Here is a 23,458-nt window from a genome sequence, read left to right as displayed (position 1 = left end):
CTTTTTTTGCTGAGTTGACTATTTATAGATCTATCAGAGAGTTTGGGGAGACTGCATCTGTTCTCGTCCCTGTTATCTCTACTGTCTGGCTTCTATTACCCATAGTCTGGGGCACACACTGACTGACTGGTTGACTGATTAAATGACACACACCTCTATTGAACTCAAGGCTGGGGACAATTCCATTATCCCATTCCAGTCTGTAATTGAAACCCCACAGATCTGTATGTGGTTCATCTGATAAATCTTCTGGAGACTACAGTCTAAATGAGGGTATATTTCAGTGTGCAGCAGCTCAACAAACACTGAGCATACAGAGTGGATTCGTTTTTATTTTCCAAAAATGTTTGTTTCACAGAGTATAGAGAGGACAGATGGAGATTATCACCTTAAGTGTGCGTTATAAACAAGCAAAAGGATATACATGCTGTCAAAATAGTTGCATACTAAAACTGATGAACAACTTATATCTAAAATGTGGGCTACAGTCTGTTCTCTAAAGTTTATCCAAAGTCCTCAATAGTATATTTTTGTTAGAGTTAGTTATTCTATGCCAGCCACTCTATTATGCAAGAGGCATATGGTCCTGTTCACGGTGTAAGTAAACTATGCTATCGATTTAAATACCTCGCTTCGGTATTAATTCGCGGTAATCCGGTGCGAGCCCATCGTCTCCCCATATCCAAACGGGACAGGGATCCTGTTACCAACATCTCTGACACACACCAGGTCACGTGACACAGATCCTGCACATTTAAAAAAGAACGGGATTTATACTTCCCACCAGGGCTTCAAAGAGGTGGATAAATTGCTCCCCGTTGCCAGTTAATTAACCGACTTTCGCACCTCCGCGGCACTTCTGTGCAATTGACAGCGCGCAGAACGCACCAACGACCCATGAGACTCCATCAGCAAACCTGATGACGAGCGGCCCATCCTTATTTTTAACCCTCAGTTTCTATTCTTATACTGTACGAAGTTGATCGAAGCCTGCAGAGAAATCATCTTCGAGGGCGAGAAGTGGGGCTGTCCTCTGTCGTTATTAATATTCGCTCAGGATGGCAGTGGACTTTAGATGCGCAGTTCACGGCTCGGTTTTTTGGTGCTGTGTGGTTATCCTCAGTAACGTGCTATGTCCCATTGATGCGTACCTCTACAACAACCGCTATGCAGGGTAAGTGAGGATTCTCATTCATTCCTTGTGACTGTGTTAGTAAATTGAGTCCTAAGAGCTCTCATTCATGTTGAAGACTTGAAGTTGAACCCCTATGAAGTAAAATAGAAGGATGAAAACATACAAGGAATGATCTGTATCTTAGGCCAACTGAAACCAAACTATCAGATTATCAAAATAGTGTATCACTTCCTCTCATCTCCTGTTGAAAAGAGATGGATTGTTCAAAGCAACTGTATGACCCAATTTATTTTTCTCATATTGCCTGCTGGAGACATAACATATTGTGTCTACTTAGTTGTGTGTCAAAGACATATGGGACTAAAACAATTTCTGTGAAAAGATGCCTGATAGCAGACAAATAAGGCGAACTGGGACATTGAGAAACAGTAATATTTTGGGACAGAGAACCTCAGCAGAGAACCTGGCTGTGTTGATGTCCTGTCAGGGGCATGTGGCACACAAAGGGCCACATTGGGGCAGGTTTTGGGCACTCCTGGGGCACTTTGGGTCAGGGGGAAAAGGGGACCGTTTTGGGGTACTCTCAGTCGGTTTGAGTGCTCTGCTCTAGGCATGATTTTGGGGAACTTTTAGGGTCATTTTTGGGGCACAGTGGGACCCCATCCTGCATTCCCCCTGCCTTCCGCACCCCCAACCCCCCTCTCTCCCCTGCACCCTGGACCTGTTCCAAAGCCCCTGTGCTCCACCCAATCCCCAGCTGCTGAGCACAGACGATCCCCACTTTAACAAGGTAGGAAAGCCAGGGCAAGAAAACAGTCCCAACATGGACATAGCTCTGTTCTGTTCAGAATACTTTATGGTGGGCATTGTCCCACTTAGTTCAGATTACACAATGAGCCTTTAGGCTAAATGACTAAATGTTCTCTATTGTTGTTAAATCTTTGTGATTACTTAAGTTTAGTTTGGGTAATTATCATTAACTTAGAAAGACACGTTGCACTCAACAGGCTTTGAAGACACACTGAGAAGGCAGTGCCAGCGTTTTGACAGAGAATCTATAATCCATGGGGATCGCTATGACAAAGAAAGGATGGGTCAATTTGTGTGATGGTACAAAAAACTTTTCTGGAGAAGAACTAGACTGCAGCCTTGGTGGATTGTTTTGAATTCTATGGGGTGCACTTTGTCATATGATGTCATTGTAGCTCTAAGAAGTCTAAGAAGTCATTATTTAAAATGCAATTAATAATGTTTTAAAGGGAAACAAAAGAGGAAGTTACTATCTATTGTTTCAGAAACAGAATGCATGAGTTTAGAAAAAACTGAAATTAAATAATGTATTTGAAGTTGCATGATTTACACAGTTTTCAAGTTCGTTATGGAAAGTAATTTGCCCTCGATAAAGGGCCTTTAAGTCCTTGCTCTAACATGAGAGGCATTGAGACTGCCTGTTGCCTTGGGGCCAGGCTGTTGGTGGCATTTCTTGTGGTCGCTGGAGTGGGGTGTGATGCCCCTTTGTTCCCTCTCTCTCCCCCCCTCTCTCATATCCCTATAAGCGGCCCTGGGCCACCTTTGTTTAGGGGGGGACACAACATCCCATGTCAGAGTGTGAAAGACGGGGTTGAAAAGGGAAAACGTGATAGGGAAAGGGATAAATAGTGAGGGGGAGAGAGAGAGCTATAGGGGGTGAGATACAGAAATAGAGAGATGGTGCCATGGAGTGAGAGAAAGGGAGTGATGGAGTACATAGAGAAAGGAAAATAAAATGTTACAGAGCAATAGAAAAAGAGACAGAGGTGGTGTTACTTTTGTATCGCTTTGGTGCAATTCTATGTGGTAGAACTGTCAGTACAAAACTCAAAAACAGTCAATCAAAAGTTCTTTCAAAACTCTAAGCACATTTTCAATTGACAAAGTACAACACACAAAATCATACAGTCACTTTTTCCACCAAACTTAATCAGGGTTTCAGCTAGAAATACATGTTTCACATTGCAATACATGTTCATAGAGTATAGCGTCATTACCTTTCACAATGCAATACATGTTCATAGAGTATAGCGTCATTACCTTTCACAATGCAATACATGTTCATAGAGTATAGCGTCATTGCCTTTCACAATGCAATGCTCACATTACTTTTGATATGATTCTCTTCTTTCTGAATAGACATTTTACTATTACTTAATCCATTTACATTTACATTTAAGTCATTTAGCAGACGCTCTTATCCAGAGCGACTTAACTGCTCTTAATTGGTGATAATTTAAACATTTGGTAAACCTATAGATTTAACATGAAAACGGATTTGTCTACAACCGATTTTGAGAACTACATAATGAACATGTACGGTACAAGTTAAAAGTTTTGACACACATACTCCTAATTTTTACTATTTTCCACATTGTGGAATAATAGTGAACACATAAAAACTATGAAATAACACATATGGAATCATTTAGTAACCAAAAGAGTGTTAAACAAATCAAAATCTATTTTATATTTGAGATTCTTCAAAGTAGCCACCCTTTGCCTTGATGACAGCTTTGCACATTCTTGGCATTCTCTCAACCAGCTTAATTAGGTAGTCACCTGGAATGCATTTCAATTAACAGGTGTGCCTTGTTAAAAGTTAATTTTGGGAATTTCTTTCCTTCTTAATGCGTTTGAGCCAATCAGTTGTGTTGTGTCAAGGTATACAGAAGATAGCCCGATTTGGTAAAAGACCAAGTCCAGATTATGGCAAAAACAGCTCAAATAAGCAAAGAGAAACAGTCCATCATTACTTTAAGACATGAAAGTCAGTCAATGCTTGAACAATTTAAGAACTTTGAAAGTTGATGGATGAAACTGGCTCTCATGAGGACTGCCCCAAGAAAGGAAGATCCAGAGTTACCTCTGCTGCAGAGGACAAGTTCATTAGAGTTACCAGCCTCAGAAATTGCAGCCCAAATAAATGCTTCACAGAGTTCAAGTAACAGACACATCTCAACCGAACTACCTCATATTATTACTTACCCTCTTGCTTTTTTGCACCCCAGTATCTCTACTTGCACAACATCATCTGCACATCTATCACTCCAGTATTAATGCTAAATTGTAATTATTTCGCCTCAATGGCCTATTTATTGCCTACCTCCCTACTCTTCTACATTTGCACACACTGTACATAAATTTTTAAATTTATTTTATTGTGTTATTGACTGTACATTTGTTTATGTGTAACTCTGTTGTTTTTGTCGCACTGCTTTGCTTTATCTTGGCCAGGTCGCAGTTGTAAATGAGAACTTGTTCTCAACTGGCCTACCCGTTTCCAACTACAGTAGTAATTTACAACATTAACCATGTCTACACTGTATTTCTGATCAATTTGATATTATTTTAATGGACAAACTTTAAACCCCAAACTTTTGATCGGTAGTTTATATTTTCATTCATAAACATATATACACACATATACATACATACACATACATGCATATTTAAAAAAAATATATATTTTCCATGATTAGTTTCTAACCCTACCACCTCTCCCCTAATTGGAGTAAGCTAGTGAACAACAACGCTTAGGCCTCTACCTCCAGCTTATACATACTATATACATTTTATGGACACAGTGTATTGTACAATAGTTCTATTTTGTTAGTTTTTTCTCCTGTCCTTCCTCTAACCTCTAACCTCAACCTCTCCCATCTATTTCTGATGTCCATCCAGTTTGATTTCTATTTTCCATATCTTTCAGACTGTGGTCTTTCACAAAAGTTCATAACCCATATACAGTGGGGCAAAAAAGTATTTAGTCAGCCACCAATTGTGCAAGTTCTCCAACTTAAAAAGATGAGAGAGGCCTTTAATTTTCATCATAGGTACACTTCAACTATGACAGACAAAATGAGAAAAAAAAATCCAGAAAATCACATTGTAGGATTTTTTATGAATTTATTTGCAAATTATGGTGGAAAATAAGTATTTGGTCACCTACAAACAAGCAAGATTTCTGGCTCTCACAGACCTGTAACTTCTTATTTAAGAGGCTCCTCTGTCCTCCACTCGTTACCTGTATTAATGGCACCTGTTTGAACTTATTATCAGTATAAAAGACACCTGTCCACAACCTCAAACAGTCACACTCCAAACTCCACTATGGCCAAGACCAAAGAGCTGTCAAAGGACACCAGAAACAAAATTGTGGACCTGCACCAGGCTGGGAAGACTGAATCTGCAATAGGTAAGCAGCTTGGTTTGAAGAAGCAAGGGAGCAATTATTAGGAAATGGAAGACATACAAGACCACTGGTAATCTCCCTCGATCTGGGGCTCCATGCAAGATCTCACCCCGTGGGGTCAAAATGATCAGAAGAACGGTGAGCAAAAATCCCAGAACCACACGGGGGGACCTAGTGAATGACCTGCAGAGAGCCGGGACCAAAGTAACAAAGCCTACCATCAGTAACACACTACGCCGCCAGGGACTCAAATCCTGTAGTGCCAGACGTGTCACCCTGCTTAAGCCAGTACATGTCCAGGCCCATCTGAAGTTGGCTAGAGAGCATTTGGATGATCCAGAAGAAGATTGGGAGAATGTCATATGGTCAGATGAAACCAAAATAAAACTTTTTGGTAAAAACTCAACTCGTCGTGTTTGGAGGACAAAGAATGCTGAGTTGCATCCAAAGAACACCATACCTACTGTGAAGCATGGGGGTGGAAACATCATGCTTCGGGGCTGTTTTTCTGCAAAGGGTCCAGGACGACTGATCCGTGTAAAGGAAAGAATGAATGGGTCCATTTATCGTGAGATTTTGAGTGAAAACCTCCTTCCATCAGCAAGGGCATTGAAGATGAAACGTGGCTGGGTCTTTCAGCATGACAATGATCCCAAACACACCGCACAGGCAACGAAGGAGTGGCTTCGTAAGAAGCATTTCAAGGTCCTGGAGTGGCCTAGCCAGTCTCCAGATCTCAACCCCATAGAAAATCTTTGGAGGGAGTTGAAAGTCTGTGTTGCCCAGCAACAGCCCCAAAACATCACTGCTCTAGAGGAGATCTGCATGGAGGAATGGGCCAAAATACCAGAAACAGTGTGTAAAAACCTTGTGAAGACTTACAGAAAACGTTTGACCTCTGTCATTGCCAACAAAGGGTAGAAAACAAAGTATTGAGATAAACTTTTGTTATTGACCAAATACTTATTTTCCACCATTATTTGCAAATAAATTAATTAAAAATCCTACAATGTGATTTTCTGGATTTTTTCCCCTCATTTTGTCTGTCATAGTTGAAGTGTATATATGATGAAAATTACAGGCCTCTCTCATCTTTTTAAGTGGGAGAATTTGCACAATTGGTGGCTGACTAAATACTTTTTCTCTCTTTGCCCATTCTGCCTGCCGTGACCACGAGCCTTTCTGCCACTCTGTACCTCCTGGACTCTGATCTGGTTTTGACCTTTTACCTGTCCATGACATTTCTCTTGCCTACTCCTTTTGGATTTATAAACATTGTAAGACTCCAACCATCTGCCTCCTGTGCCTGTATCTGGGTCTTGCCTTGTGTCATGATAGTTATACTTAAATCCACATTGGTTCTCTCGTAAATTAGTAAGAATGTCTCACCTTATGTTCAAGAATGGCCCTTTTCCCTTTATTCAGATTACAACATCTCACTTTCAGTTATTTGAAAAGGAAATCATCTCCCAAATATTGCTATTTTTTAAACAAGTTATAGAAAGTTGGCGCGGGATGTTCTCCAATGCTGGTAGGGGGCCTGAAGGAAAAGTTTAGAAACCCCAGCTTTAGATCAAGTTTGATTTGATTTGATTCCTATTTCTTAACTTAGGTTTTTGGTTGAGATGGAGATGTGAATCCAACATATTAATGATTTATTTGTAGACAAACTGGAATTAAAGCCAGACTAAGTCAATGGTACAAAATATACATCTCCTTGAAATGTTGATATTTGCTTGCGTTGACAATCAAACATAATAAATATCAGCCTATTAACTTGTCGACAAGTTAACAAATTCTATGTTAGATTCATGTCTCCAACGAAACCAACAATAAAAGTTAAAGAATAGGATTAAGCCAGTGGCTCAGATGAATCTATAGCATTAGATATGCTGTATGGGCTCCCGAGTGGCGCAGCGGTCTAAGGTACTGCATCTCAGTGGTGCAGCGGTCTAAGGTACTGCAACTCAGTGGTGCAACGGTCTAAGGTACTGCATCTCAGTGGTGCAGCGGTCTAAGGTACTGCATCTCAGTGGTGCAACGGTCTAAGGTACTGCAACTCAGTGGTGCAACGGTCTAAGGTACTGCAACTCAGTGGTGCAGCGGTCTAAGGTACTGCATCTCAGTGGTGCAACGGTATAAGGTACTGCAACTCAGTGGTGCAACGGTCTAAGGTACTGTATCTCAGTGGTGCAGCGGTCTAAGGTACTGCATCTCAGTGGTGCAACGGTCTAAGGTACTGCATCTCAGTGGTGCAGCGGTCTAAGGTACTGCATCTCAGTGGTGCAACGGTCTAAGGTACTGCATCTCAGTGGTGCAGCGGTCTAAGGTACTGCATCTCAGTGGTGCAGCGGTCTAAGTTACTGCATCTCAGTGGTGCAGCGGTCTAAGGTACTGCATCTCAGTGGTGCAACGGTATAAGGTACTGCAACTCAGTGGTGCAACGGTCTAAGGTATTGTATCTCAGTGGTGCAGCGGTCTAAGGTACTGCATCTCAGTGGTGCAACGGTCTAAGGTACTGCATCTCAGTGGTGCAGCGGTCTAAGGTACTGCATCTCAGTGGTGCAACGGTCTAAGGTACTGCATCTCCGTGGTGCAGCAGTCTAAGGTACTGCATCTCAGTGGTGCAGCGGTCTAAGGTACTGCATCTCAGTGGTGCAGCGGTCTAAGTTACTGCATCTCAGTGGTGCAGCGGTCTAAGGTACTGCATCTCAGTGGTGCAGCGGTCTAAGGTACAGCATCTCAGTGGTGCAATGGTCTAAGGTACTGCATCTCCGTGGTGCAGCGGTCTAAGGTACTGCATCTCAGTGGTGCAGCGGTCTAAGGTACTGCATCTCAGTGGTGCAGCGGTCTCTAAGTTACTGCATCTCAGTGGTGCAGCGGTCTAAGGTACTGCATCTCAGTGGTGCAGCGGTCTAAGGTACAGCATCTCAGTGGTGCAATGGTCTAAGGTACTGCATCTCAGTGGTGCAACGGTCTAAGGTACTGCATCTCAGTGGTGCAGCGGTCTAAGGTACTGCATCTCAGTGGTGCAGCGGTCTAAGGTACTGCATCTCAGTGGTGCAGCGGTCTAAGGTGACAATGTATTCCCATTTGAACTTTGTTGTGCTTTTAAACGGTTGAAAACTCAGTGATAACACATTTAGATGACAACTAAACCAAAAATCATACATTGTTTTTCCACTGGAATTTGGTTGTGCTTTTAGATGGTTGAAAGCACAAACTTCTGGCTGTCCTTTTTGAGAAGGTGAATAAAGGTTGACATCTCATTGATCAACGTCTCAACCAAATATTATCAAAATGTCCATGCTGAAACAACATGGCGTGGCCAGTGGGCTTGGATTCAACATGTCAAAAGGTTTTTCTCCAGGTACATGAACAATGAGGATATTTACTGAGATTTCGATGACAACCTACATTATAGACAAATGCTCAAGACAGGCTTTATGCAACCTACTGCCTGCTAAACATGGTTTCTTTCATTTCTTCCATTTGATTGCGTTGTGAAAGGTTTCTTCAATGATCACACCTTTGATCACACATGGGATAGAAATGATGGAAATGTTATGTTCAGTCAATTTTAATGGATAGTGCAAGTGTAGTACCTAATGTGAAAAAACTGTAATGTAGTGCAAATTAAATTTTTAACATGTATCATAACTTTGTTTTACTATTGGACTAACTGGTTGCTAAAATAACTACATTGAGCAGGTATCATTATGTTGTGCTTAAGTGATTGCACCAATTTAATCATTATATTTCACAGTGAACTTATATTTTTGATCAATGGTTGTGTGGTGAAAGATGTCTACAAACAAAATGAATGTTTTGAATGTAATGCTGCGTTAAACAAGGATTACTTTTAACAATTTCCACTGAAAATTTGACAAAAGCTTAAGCAAAGCTTTGCAGCACAGTGTGAATCTGGCGGCGGAGTTGATTTGCTGTATGGAGAAATAGGAAAGCCAGACCACTGAAACCAGATAGCTTAGGTGGTAGAGATGGCTTTAGTTAACCAAACACAAGTGGAGTAGTTTTTCCTTCTTATGTTGTCTTTATGATGGTATCTTTAGTGTAAATGTATTTCCAGTGTGTCTAGGGATTGCCTTTATAGCCTATGAATACAGGAGACTCAGAAGCAGAGTTAAACAGGTGAGAACGAGGAATGACTACTAGCCCCCATGGAACATCCCAGTGAAATGAAGTGTATTTCATTCCTCTGTTTCCCAGGTTTTCACCTGAAATGAATTGCCAGGGCTTCACAGTCATTTCATTGATGTTATTTGCAACTGTGTCTAATAATGTGGTATGGATTTTTAAAATAATTTTCACCAATATGTTTCATAGTCAAGGTCAGGGCTCAAAATTGTGATGCATGCTCTCCGACCTGACATTTGGATTTAGCATCAGTTCGCCTAGAGAAATAGTCACCCAGATAATACATTATGGCAAAGAAAATGTTGAGAGCAAACAAAGATGTATAATTGATTCATGTCCAGTGCTTTCTCTGGAGAACCCAAGGCTTTAACACCAAGGTATTAAACAATACATTCTGCTTTATCCCAAGGGTTCTCAGCTTTAAGCACCGCGTACCGGTGGGACCACGTGAACTACAATCCCGACGCTCTGTTTCCGAAACATATGGAACTTATCTTTCATATCAGCGAGAAAGAATCTTTCTAATAAAAAAGATGCACTTAGCAGATTTGCACAGATCCTTCCAGCCGACGAACTACACTTCTGCGACACTTCCTCCCCAGTTACGCTTACACATAGGTGTTTGGAGCACGCATTTCTAGCTATGAAAGATACGCTTCTATGGTATCTAAAACCATACCGCAAATGATGCGTGTTAACATTCAGACCAAAGCGCCAGAAGATACCTTCATGAATAGATGCTAAATGTAGTTAGCATCTCTGAATGGACTAGTCCAGTGCGCTTCGGCTGTTAATTATATATTTGAATGGGGCACATTGCAAGCTAAGTCGATACATTGTATTATTTCACCTCACCTGTGAGAGTGAAGAGAAATTTCAGCAACTCTTGGAAGACAGTGGACGTTGATCAAAGTGCTTCTTAATTAGTTCAAAATTTAAAAATAACAAAAAAACATGTTTCTGCCTTCAGGTGTTACCAACGTGAAAATTTAAGGATTTTTAAAATATATTTCAAAATGGTCTCCTATGGGTTCAGGGACAAATCACAATGGGAATACAAAACGAAAGATGATGTGATTGGTAAATTAGTAGCAAAAATCTGACCAGTAGGAGGCCGCTTTGAAATATCAAATTCCCCTTCCACATAGCACTTTGTAAATGCCTCTTTTCACTGAAGTGTTCACTTTCCTTTGCACCTGACCTCACCTGTGAGAACCACGGAGCACGGGCAAGTCTGATTAGGCTTCGCTGTAGCCTACCACAGCCTGTGAGTAGGGCCTATTATAGAGCACATCTCCCTGACCATTATGGTTACACTTCACATTTCAGAAAACTGCTTGTCTCTAGCCCAAACCGCTTGTCTCTAGCCCAAACCGCTTGTCTCTAGCCCAAACCGCTTGTCTCTAGCCAAAACCGTTTGTCTCTAGCCCAAACCGCTTGTCTCTAGCCCAAATCGCTTGTCTCTAGCCCAAACCGCTTGTCTGTAGCCCAAACCGCTTGTCTGTAGCCCAAACCGCTTGTCTCTAGCCCAAACCGCTTGTCTCTAGCCCAAACCGCTTGTCTCTAGCCAAAACCTTTTGTCTCTAGCCCAAACCGCTTGTCTCTAGCCCAAACCGCTTGTCTCTAGCCCAAACCGCTTGTCTCTAGCCCAAACCGTTTGTCTCTAGGCCAAACCGTTTGTCTCTAGGCCAAACCGTTTGTCTCTAGGCCAAACCGCTTGTCTCTAGCCCAAACCGCTTGTCTCTAGCCCAAACCGCTTGTCTCTAGCCCAAACCGCTTGTCTCTAGCCCAAACAGTTTGTCTCTAGCCCAAACCGTTTGTCTCTAGCCCAAACCACTTGTCTCTAGCCCAAACCACTTGTCTCTAGCCCAAACCGCTTGTCTCTAGCCCAAACCGCTTGTCTCTAGCCCAAATGAGAGCCGGGTGGAGCTGAGACCCGTTACCTTTCGTTAGCCTATTTGATTTATCTAATGAAATATTGTTGTCCACATTCAATTTCCCACAGCCAACAACACGAGTAGGCTAAGCAACAGAAAAATCAGACAACCCTATAGTAGAATAGTTTACCAATTGTTCATCCTGTCGCATTCTATGCAAGAAAATAATATTCCTCTCAAGGAGCATTCAAATTGCCAGTGCCGCACAGGGAGAGAAATATGCACGCCCAGTACAGGAGGCTGCTGAGGGGAGGACGGCACATAATAATGGCCGGAACGGCGCGAATGGAATGGCATCAAACACATAAAAACAATGTGTGTGATGTATTTGATACCATTCCACCCATTCCGCTCCAGCCATTACCATGAGCCCGTCCTCCCCAATTAAGGTGCCACCAACCTCCTGTGATGCCCAGTCATTGTAGCCATTCAGCATTCTTAATGCAGTCGCGGGAAACACACTTTTGATGGCCACTGTTATAAGATGAGGATCACTGAGCTTTCTAGCTTTCTACTAAGCTACAGTTATTTCTCAAATCAAATCCATTTTAGTTCTAGCAGCGGCATTGGTTTAAGCGCGTTAGCGGGCTCCAATGGCATTGAAATGTAACCTGAGTTACGTGTAACAGGTAGGCTTATATTATATTCACAGGGGAATGTTTTTTTGGGGGGGACAATCAAGTCATCATTATGCTGCTACACTGTAACTAGCAACAAGATAGCCTATCTAGCTAATGATTAGCCCAGTGAGGTAAATGCAGATGGGCTGCCCTCAGCCTATTTATTCCCAGCCACTAAGCTGCTGGGCCACATCAGGTGATGAGTATTGCTAAATAGCACACTTGCCTGATATTATGGACCAATATGTTACTGGGCTCGTTTCTGGAGGGGGGAATTATATTTTAATGTCAGCATCATTTTATTTTCAGTAGGATATCCTTTAAAAAAGTTACCAGAGATAACGTTCTCACAGTCATTCTCCCCCCAAAATATACGTCCCTCCGCGACGTGTAGTATGCTGTGATCTGTGCTTTTGTCAGTGTATATTTAGGCTAGTATATTATGTTTTAATATAGGTTCATGTTATTTAAGACTCCTGATTCCCATGTGTCTCAATGTAATAATGTGTTGTAATAACAAACCTATGTCCCATCACCTGTGTGTGTAACACAAAACGCTGGAGCACTGCACTATCTGTCAGCAATATTCCTCGGCCTACGAACGCAAGGCGCTACAGAGGATGGTGCGTACGGCCCAGTACATCACTGGGGCCAAGCTTCCTGCCATCCAGGACCTCTATAACAGTCGGTGTCAGAAAAAGGCCCTAAAAATTGTGAAAGACTCCAGCCACCCTAGTCATAGACTGTTCTCTCTGCTACCGCAAGGCAAGCGGTACCGGAGCTCCAAGTCTAGGTTCGTAAAGGCTTCTTAACAGCTTCTACCCCCAAGCCATAAGACTCCTGAACAGCTAATCAAAGGGCTACCCAGACTATTTTCACTGCCCCCCCCTTTATTCTGCTACTCTCTGTTTATTATCTATGCATAGTCATTTGAACTCTACCTACATGTACATATTTCCTCAATTACCTCGACTAACAGGTGCCCCCGCACATTGACTCTGTACCAGTACCCCCTGTATATAGCCTCCACATTGACTGTGTACCAGTACCCCCTGTATATAGCCTCCACATTGAGTCTGTACCAGTACCCCCTGTATATAGCCTCCACATTGACTGTGTACCAGTACCCCCTGTATATAGCCTCCACATTGACTGTGTACCAGTACCCCCTGTATATAGCCTCCACATTGACTGTGTACCAGTACCCCCTGTATATAGCCTCCACATTGACTCTGTACCAGTACCCCCTGTATATAGCCTCCACATTGACTCTGTACCGGTACCCCCTGTATATAACCTCTACATTGACTGTGTACCAGTACCCCTGTATATAGCCTCCACATTGACTGTGTACCAGTACCCCTGTATATAGCCTCCACATTGACTCTGTACCAGTACCCCCTGTATATAGCCTCCACATTGACTCTGTACCGGTACCCCCTGTATATAACCTCTACATTGACTGTGTACCAGTACCCCCTGTATATAGCCTCCACATTGACTGTGTACCAGTACCCCCTGTATATAGCCTCCACATTGACTGTGTACCAGTACCCCCTGTATATAGCCTCCACATTGACTCTGTACCAGTACCCCCTGTATATAGCCTCCACATTGACTCTGTACCGGTACCCCCTGTATATAACCTCTACATTGACTGTGTACCAGTACCCCCTGTATATAGCCTCCACATTGACTCTGTACCGGTACCCCCTGTATATAACCTCTACATTGACTGTGTACCAGTACCCCCTGTATATAGCCTCCACATTGACTCTGTACCGGTACCCCCTGTATATAACCTCTACATTGACTGTGTACCAGTACCCCTGTATATAGCCTCCACATTGACTGTGTACCAGTACCCCTGTATATAGCCTCCACATTGACTGTGTACCAGTACCCCCTGTATATAGCCTCCACATTGACTGTGTACCAGTACCCCCTGTATATAGCCTCCACATTGAGTCTGTACCAGTACCCCCTGTATATAGCCTCCACATTGAGTCTGTACCAGTACCCCCTGTATATAGCCTCCACATTGAGTCTGTACCAGTACCCCCTGTATATAGCCTCCACATTGACTGTGTACCAGTACCCCCTGTATATAGCCTCCACATTGACTGTGTACCAGTACCCCTGTATATAGCCTCCACATTGACTGTGTACCAGTACCCCCTGTATATAGCCTCCACATTGACTGTGTACCAGTACCCCCTGTATATAGCCTCCACATTGACTGTGTACCAGTACCCCTGTATATAGCCTCCACATTGACTGTGTACCAGTACCCCTGTATATAGCCTCCACATTGACTGTGTACCAGTACCCCTGTATATAGCCTCCACATTGACTGTGTACCAGTACCCCCTGTATATAGCCTCCACATTGACTGTGTACCAGTACCCCCTGTATATAGCCTCCACATTGACTGTGTACCAGTACCCCCTGTATATAGCCTCCACATTGACTGTGTACCAGTACCCCCTGTATATAGCCTCCACATTGACTGTGTACCGGTACCCCCTGTATATAGCCTCCACATTGACTGTGTACCAGTACCCCCTGTATATAGCCTCCACATTGACTGTGTACCGGTACCCCCTGTATATAGTCTCCACATTGACTCTGTACCAGTACCCCCTGTATATAGCCTCCACATTGACTGTGTACCAGTACCCCCTGTATATAGCCTCCACATTGACTGTGTACCAGTACCCCCTGTATATAGCCTCCACATTGACTGTGTACCAGTACCCCTGTATATAGCCTCCACATTGACTGTGTACCGGTACCCCCTGTATATAGCCTCCACATTGACTGTGTACCAGTACCCCCTGTATATAGCCTCCACATTGACTGTGTACCGGTACCCCCTGTATATAGCCTCCACATTGACTGTGTACCAGTACCCCTGTATATAGCCTCCACATTGACTGTGTACCGGTACCCCCTGTATATAGCCTCCACATTGACTGTGTACCGGTACCCCCTGTATATAGCCTCCACATTGACTGTGTACCAGTACCCCCTGTATATAGCCTCCACATTGACTGTGTACCGGTACCCCCTGTATATAGCCTCCACATTGACTCTGTACCAGTACCCCTGTATATAGCCTCCACATTGAGTCTGTACCAGTACCCCCTGTATATAGCCTCCACATTGACTGTGTACCAGTACCCCCTGTATATAGCCTCCACATTGACTGTGTACCAGTACCCCTGTATATAGCCTCCACATTGACTGTGTACCGGTACCCCCTGTATATAGCCTCCACATTGACTCTGTACCAGTACCCCCTGTATATAGCCTCCACATTGACTGTGTACCAGTACCCCTGTATATAGCCTCCACATTGACTCTGTACCAGTACCCCTGTATATAGCCTCCACATTGACTCTGTACCAGTACCCCCTGTATATAGCCTCCACATTGAGTCTGTACCAGTACCCCTGTATATAGCCTCCACATTGACTCTGTACCAGTACCCCTGTATATAGCCTCCACATTGAGTCTGTACCAGTACCCCTGTATATAGCCTCCACATTGACTGTGTACCAGTACCCCCTGTATATAGCCTCCACATTGACTGTGTACCAGTACCCCCTGTATATAGCCTCCACATTGACTGTGTACCGGTACCCCCTGTATATAGCCTCCACATTGACTGTGTACCGGTACCCCCTGTATATAGCCTCCACATTGACTGTGTACCAGTACCCCCTGTATATAGCCTCCACATTGACTGTGTACCGGTACCCCCTGTATATAGCCTCCACATTGACTCTGTACCAGTACCCCCTGTATATAGCCTCCACATTGAGTCTGTACCAGTACCCCTGTATATAGCCTCCACATTGACTGTGTACCAGTACCCCTGTATATAGCCTCCACATTGACTGTGTACCAGTACCCCCTGTATATAGCCTCCACATTGACTGTGTACCGGTACCCCCTGTATATAGCCTCCACATTGACTCTGTACCAGTACCCCTGTATATAGCCTCCACATTGACTGTGTACCAGTACCCCCTGTATATAGCCTCCACATTGACTCTGTACCAGTACCCCTGTATATAGCCTCCACATTGACTCTGTACCAGTACCCCTGTATATAGCCTCCACATTGACTCTGTACCAGTACCCCTGTATATAGCCTCCACATTGACTGTGTACCAGTACCCCCTGTATATAGCCTCCACATTGACTCTGTACCAGTACCCCCTGTATATAGCCTCCACATTGAGTCTGTACCAGTACCCCCTGTATATAGCCTCCACATTGAGTCTGTACCAGTACCCCCTGTATATAGCCTCCACATTGACTGTGTACCAGTACCCCCTGTATATAGCCTCCACATTGAGTCTGTACCAGTACCCCTGTATATAGCCTCCACATTGACTCTGTACCAGTACCCCCTGTATATAGCCTCCACATTGACTGTGTACCAGTACCCCTGTATATAGCCTCCACATTGACTGTGTACCAGTACCCCTGTATATAGCCTCCACATTGACTGTGTACCAGTACCCCCTGTATATAGCCTCCACATTGACTGTGTACCAGTACCCCTGTATATAGCCTCCACATTGACTGTGTACCAGTACCCCCTGTATATAGCCTCCACATTGACTGTGTACCGGTACCCCCTGTATATAGCCTCCACATTGACTGTGTACCAGTACCCCTGTATATAGCCTCCACATTGACTGTGTACCGGTACCCCTGTATATAGTCTCCACATTGACTCTGTACCAGTACCCCTGTATATAGCCTCCACATTGACTGTGTACCAGTACCCCCTGTATATAGCCTCCACATTGACTGTGTACCAGTACCCCTGTATATAGCCTCCACATTGACTGTGTACCAGTACCCCTGTATATAGCCTCCACATTGACTGTGTACCGGTACCCCCTGTATATAGCCTCCACATTGACTGTGTACCAGTACCCCTGTATATAGCCTCCACATTGACTGTGTACCGGTACCCCTGTATATAGCCTCCACATTGACTGTGTACCAGTACCCCTGTATATAGCCTCCACATTGACTGTGTACCGGTACCCCCTGTATATAGCCTCCACATTGACTGTGTACCGGTACCCCCTGTATATAGCCTCCACATTGACTGTGTACCAGTACCCCCTGTATATAGCCTCCACATTGACTGTGTACCGGTACCCCCTGTATATAGCCTCCACATTGACTCTGTACCAGTACCCCTGTATATAGCCTCCACATTGAGTCTGTACCAGTACCCCCTGTATATAGCCTCCACATTGACTGTGTACCAGTACCCCTGTATATAGCCTCCACATTGACTGTGTACCAGTACCCCCTGTATATAGCCTCCACATTGACTGTGTACCGGTACCCCTGTATATAGCCTCCACATTGACTCTGTACCAGTACCCCCTGTATATAGCCTCCACATTGACTGTGTACCAGTACCCCCTGTATATAGCCTCCACATTGACTCTGTACCAGTACCCCCTGTATATAGCCTCCACATTGACTCTGTACCAGTACCCCCTGTATATAGCCTCCACATTGAGTCTGTACCAGTACCCCTGTATATAGCCTCCACATTGACTCTGTACCAGTACCCCCTGTATATAGCCTCCACATTGAGTCTGTACCAGTACCCCTGTATATAGCCTCCACATTGACTGTGTACCAGTACCCCCTGTATATAGCCTCCACATTGACTGTGTACCAGTACCCCTGTATATAGCCTCCACATTGACTGTGTACCGGTACCCCCTGTATATAGCCTCCACATTGACTGTGTACCAGTACCCCTGTATATAGCCTCCACATTGACTCTGTACCAGTACCCCTGTATATAGCCTCCACATTGACTGTGTACCAGTACCCCCTGTATATAGCCTCCACATTGACTCTGTACCAGTACCCCCTGTATATAGCCTCCACATTGACTCTGTACCAGTACCCCTGTATATAGCCTCCACATTGACTCTGTACCAGTACCCCTGTATATAGCCTCCACATTGACTGTGTACCAGTACCCCTGTATATAGCCTCCACATTGACTCTGTACCAGTACCCCTGTATATAGCCTCCACATTGAGTCTGTACCAGTACCCCCTGTATATAGCCTCCACATTGAGTCTGTACCAGTACCCCTGTATATAGCCTCCACATTGACTGTGTACCAGTACCCCTGTATATAGCCTCCACATTGAGTCTGTACCAGTACCCCTGTATATAGCCTCCACATTGACTGTGTACCAGTACCCCTGTATATAGCCTCCACATTGACTGTGTACCAGTACCCCTGTATATAGCCTCCACATTGACTGTGTACCAGTACCCCTGTATATAGCCTCCACATTGACTGTGTACCAGTACCCCCTGTATATAGCCTCCACATTGACTGTGTACCAGTACCCCCTGTATATAGCCTCCACATTGACTGTGTACCAGTACCCCCTGTATATAGCCTCCACATTGACTGTGTACCAGTACCCCCTGTATATAGCCTCCACATTGACTGTGTACCGGTACCCCCTGTATATAGCCTCCACATTGACTCTGTACCAGTACCCCCTGTATATAGCCTCCACATTGACTGTGTACCAGTACCCCTGTATATAGCCTCCACATTGACTGTGTACCAGTACCCCCTGTATATAGCCTCCACATTGACTGTGTACCAGTACCCCTGTATATAGCCTCCACATTGACTGTGTACCGGTACCCCCTGTATATAGCCTCCACATTGACTGTGTACCAGTACCCCCTGTATATAGCCTCCACATTGACTGTGTACCGGTACCCCCTGTATATAGCCTCCACATTGACTGTGTACCAGTACCCCCTGTATATAGCCTCCACATTGACTGTGTACCGGTACCCCCTGTATATAGCCTCCACATTGACTGTGTACCGGTACCCCCTGTATATAGCCTCCACATTGACTGTGTACCAGTACCCCCTGTATATAGCCTCCACATTGACTGTGTACCGGTACCCCCTGTATATAGCCTCCACATTGACTCTGTACCAGTACCCCCTGTATATAGCCTCCACATTGAGTCTGTACCAGTACCCCCTGTATATAGCCTCCACATTGACTGTGTACCAGTACCCCCTGTATATAGCCTCCACATTGACTGTGTACCAGTACCCCTGTATATAGCCTCCACATTGACTGTGTACCGGTACCCCCTGTATATAGCCTCCACATTGACTCTGTACCAGTACCCCCTGTATATAGCCTCCACATTGACTGTGTACCAGTACCCCCTGTATATAGCCTCCACATTGACTCTGTACCAGTACCCCCTGTATATAGCCTCCACATTGACTCTGTACCAGTACCCCCTGTATATAGCCTCCACATTGAGTCTGTACCAGTACCCCCTGTATATAGCCTCCACATTGACTCTGTACCAGTACCCCCTGTATATAGCCTCCACATTGAGTCTGTACCAGTACCCCCTGTATATAGCCTCCACATTGACTGTGTACCAGTACCCCCTGTATATAGCCTCCACATTGACTGTGTACCAGTACCCCCTGTATATAGCCTCCACATTGACTGTGTACCGGTACCCCCTGTATATAGCCTCCACATTGACTGTGTACCGGTACCCCCTGTATATAGCCTCCACATTGACTGTGTACCAGTACCCCCTGTATATAGCCTCCACATTGACTGTGTACCGGTACCCCTGTATATAGCCTCCACATTGACTCTGTACCAGTACCCCCTGTATATAGCCTCCACATTGAGTCTGTACCAGTACCCCTGTATATAGCCTCCACATTGACTGTGTACCAGTACCCCCTGTATATAGCCTCCACATTGACTGTGTACCAGTACCCCCTGTATATAGCCTCCACATTGACTGTGTACCGGTACCCCCTGTATATAGCCTCCACATTGACTCTGTACCAGTACCCCTGTATATAGCCTCCACATTGACTGTGTACCAGTACCCCCTGTATATAGCCTCCACATTGACTCTGTACCAGTACCCCTGTATATAGCCTCCACATTGACTCTGTACCAGTACCCCCTGTATATAGCCTCCACATTGACTCTGTACCAGTACCCCTGTATATAGCCTCCACATTGACTGTGTACCAGTACCCCTGTATATAGCCTCCACATTGACTCTGTACCAGTACCCCTGTATATAGCCTCCACATTGAGTCTGTACCAGTACCCCCTGTATATAGCCTCCACATTGACTCTGTACCAGTACCCCCTGTATATAGCCTCCACATTGACTGTGTACCAGTACCCCCTGTATATAGCCTCCACATTGAGTCTGTACCAGTACCCCCTGTATATAGCCTCCACATTGACTGTGTACCAGTACCCCCTGTATATAGCCTCCACATTGAGTCTGTACCAGTACCCCCTGTATATAGCCTCCACATTGACTGTGTACCAGTACCCCCTGTATATAGCCTCCACATTGACTGTGTACCAGTACCCCCTGTATATCGCCTCCACATTGACTGTGTACCAGTACCCCCTGTATATCGCCTCCACATTGACTGTGTACCAGTACCCCCTGTATATAGCCTCCACATTGACTCTGTACCAGTACCCCCTGTATATCGCCTCCACATTGACTGTGTACCAGTACCCCCTGTATATAGCCTCCACATTGACTGTGTACCGGTACCCCCTGTATATAGCCTCCACATTGACTGTGTACCAGTACCCCCTGTATATAGCCTCCACATTGACTGTGTACCGGTACCCCCTGTATATCGCCTCCCTTGTTATTTTAATGCTGCTGTTTAATTATTTGTTACTTTTATTTTCTATTTTTTACTTTTTTTTTTCTCTCTTTTACTTACTTATTTATTATTTTTCTTAAAACGGCATTGTTGGTTAAGGGCTTGTAAGTACACATTTAACTGTAAGGTCTACCTACACCTGTTGTATTCTGCGGATGTGACAAAAGCATTTGGATTTGATTGGATTGTTCACCACTGGTTTGACCCTGTCATCCATCCCTTCTGTCACACTAAAACAGGACCCAGCCATTCCCTTAACCCTGCTGAATCATCTCTCACAATTAAGTGTCATTCTCCAGTCATGTACAAAAGGGAGGCTGCATTAACTCTGACTACTGTATGGCTGAGAAATGTCATAGAGTGAGGTGCTTTTAGTCATTTTAAATCTTGCTCAACTTCATCCTCCTGACTGTGGTTAGTATAGGGGACAGATTATGTCTACTTCCAGACATAGTATAGATAGATAGGTAGATTCTACAAGGTAGTGAGTAAAGGTATAGGATCTTCATTTGAGCCATCACCTACAGCAGGAAAAAAATCCTGCAGTAACAGGAAATGTGAATTATTATGTGGGATTATAATTAATTGTCATTTCTTTGTAGCGGAGGATACATTAGGTGGCCTGAACAAATTTACAAATCATTTGTAGCGTGCAAATTGACCGCAAGAAGCCCAAACAGATATATTGTTGTATACGATCACACATTGGTATTATGCGTGGGAATAGTTTGGAATAGATTTCCAAAATGCAAATAAATTGGAGCTGATTTGCAGGTGTTTTTACAGTCTTTTATAAGAAATAAGAAATAAGAAAACTGTTGTAGTTATACAAGAAATGCATAAATGTTACTTAACTCCTTCCCTCTACTTCTTCAGTGATCAAGTCTTCAGGATAACTCCCAGCAATGAGGGGGAGGTTCAGGAGCTCAAGAAACTCCTGGGAAACATCAAGGTAATGATGTCCTGTCTTAAATAGTCTCACCCTCTCTCTTTCTTCACACAAAAACACACGTACACACACACACACACACACACACACACACACACACACACACACACACACACACACACACACACACACACACACAGTAATTAACCCACTCATCATCTCTGATGATTATGACACAGTGCTGATGATCATATTCCCGGAGTCGACGTGTCAACTTGAGTTACGAGACGAGGGAGATTACTCTGTCAGAACAACAGTGTTATGCAGATTGAGCTGTTTCTCTCTCTCTATCTCTCTTGATAGAACATCTTTACTGAGACAGGGAGACTGGGAGAGGGAGCTGTCCACCGTCAGACCATGTCTGTTTCTATGAGAGAAGAAGAGGCCCCTGTTCTACTTCAATGAGCTCTGCAGTCTGAGAGTGTGAGGGAGAGATGAAGTATCTTTATATTTACATAATGGGGAGAGATGTTTAGATTGAGTCTCCATCTGACAGCTGAGAGAAATCAATACTGTAGCTTCACCAGGAAGGGACAATAGACCATGATAAAACATTCACTGTTTACCATCAATAGAGAACCACAGTAATCATACTGTAGTCAGTGTACTAGACATTCTTCTTCTGACACATTTTACAGAGAGGCAGATGATGCAGTTCATGCAAGTAAGAAAGATATCTGGTTCATGGACCGTTGCCGTTGGAAAAACCTGCAGGCTCCTTGGACAAGGCGAGAAGGAGTTTCCTGTGGCCTGTGACATTCCCAAACCCATTTGGGAACAATTACACAGCAATGCCAGGAAAAACGACAACCTTCCTGCACTTTCCTTCCCTTGAAGATAAACTCCTAGCAGAAGGACTGATGTTATTAGTGGAATATGAAAATGAGGTGGAACCTGCCTGGGTGGTCAAGGTTAATATATGAAAACTGTGTTGAATTGATAAATTCACATTAGATAGAGCCGTCCCACTTTTTGTGTAGCATGTTTTGAGCAGTGGTGGCTTATGTTGAACAGTGTTTGCCAGTGTTGGGCTGTCTTTAGTTGTTTTGGCCTGTATTGGGTAGTATATCACTGATATGGCTATTTGGTAGTGTCTGAGGTATGTCTGACTGTTTGGGTTCTGTTGGGAAGTGTTTGGGCTGTTATAGTTATCCTTGGCCTAGTCTTTTAGGGTTCAGGGTTGGGCTGAACTGTTCTGACAACCTGAAAGACTAACTCAAAGAGGGAATGAGGGACAGAGAGGGGGGGAAAGTAAATTGACCCAAAAAGTAGTGATTTATTGTACTGATGGCTAAATAACCGAACATCATTTGGTGGTTCCCACATGTTGGTCTTGGTCTGGCCTGCGTCTTTGTCTAAGGAGGGCCAGTGGACCAGGAGAGCCTGGAGATGGTGGCTACTGTTTGGACAGCTGCTGCTGAGATGTGTTTTCATTAGTTTAGGCGCGCTCCGCCGTGACGACCTCATGCCAAAGTCACACTTTTAACCTTCAGGTAGAGACTGGGGTCAAATAGAGAGAAGAGTGTTACATACATTCAATTGTTGATTCACATCTACGGGTGCCAGTCCACAAAGAGACAGAATGGTTGGACTCCAAATATGTTTGTGCCATCATTCAGATACTAGTGGAAAGATGTTTCCTTTAGT

The 23,458-nt window shown here is 44.2% G+C and overlaps 1 protein-coding gene across 1 annotated transcript in view; it reads left to right on the top strand.

Annotated features, from left to right (window-relative positions):
- The first annotated feature begins 701 nt into the window (after positions 1 to 701).
- Positions 702 to 23,458, top strand: part of LOC115130146 (carboxypeptidase A6-like) — a 49,492-nt gene continuing 26,735 nt past the window's right edge. The window contains exons 1-2 of the mRNA XM_029660953.2: positions 702 to 1,174; positions 21,739 to 21,814. Coding sequence (XP_029516813.1) covers positions 1,059 to 1,174; positions 21,739 to 21,814 — 192 coding nt within the window. The 5' untranslated portion in view covers positions 702 to 1,058. The remainder of the gene's footprint in view (positions 1,175 to 21,738; positions 21,815 to 23,458) is intronic.

This window comes from Oncorhynchus nerka, linkage group LG6 (assembly GCF_034236695.1).
Source record: "Oncorhynchus nerka isolate Pitt River linkage group LG6, Oner_Uvic_2.0, whole genome shotgun sequence".
Taxonomy (NCBI): domain Eukaryota; kingdom Metazoa; phylum Chordata; class Actinopteri; order Salmoniformes; family Salmonidae; genus Oncorhynchus; species Oncorhynchus nerka.
Note: the sequence above shows the minus strand (reverse complement) of the source record. Positions and strands in the feature narration are given on the sequence as shown.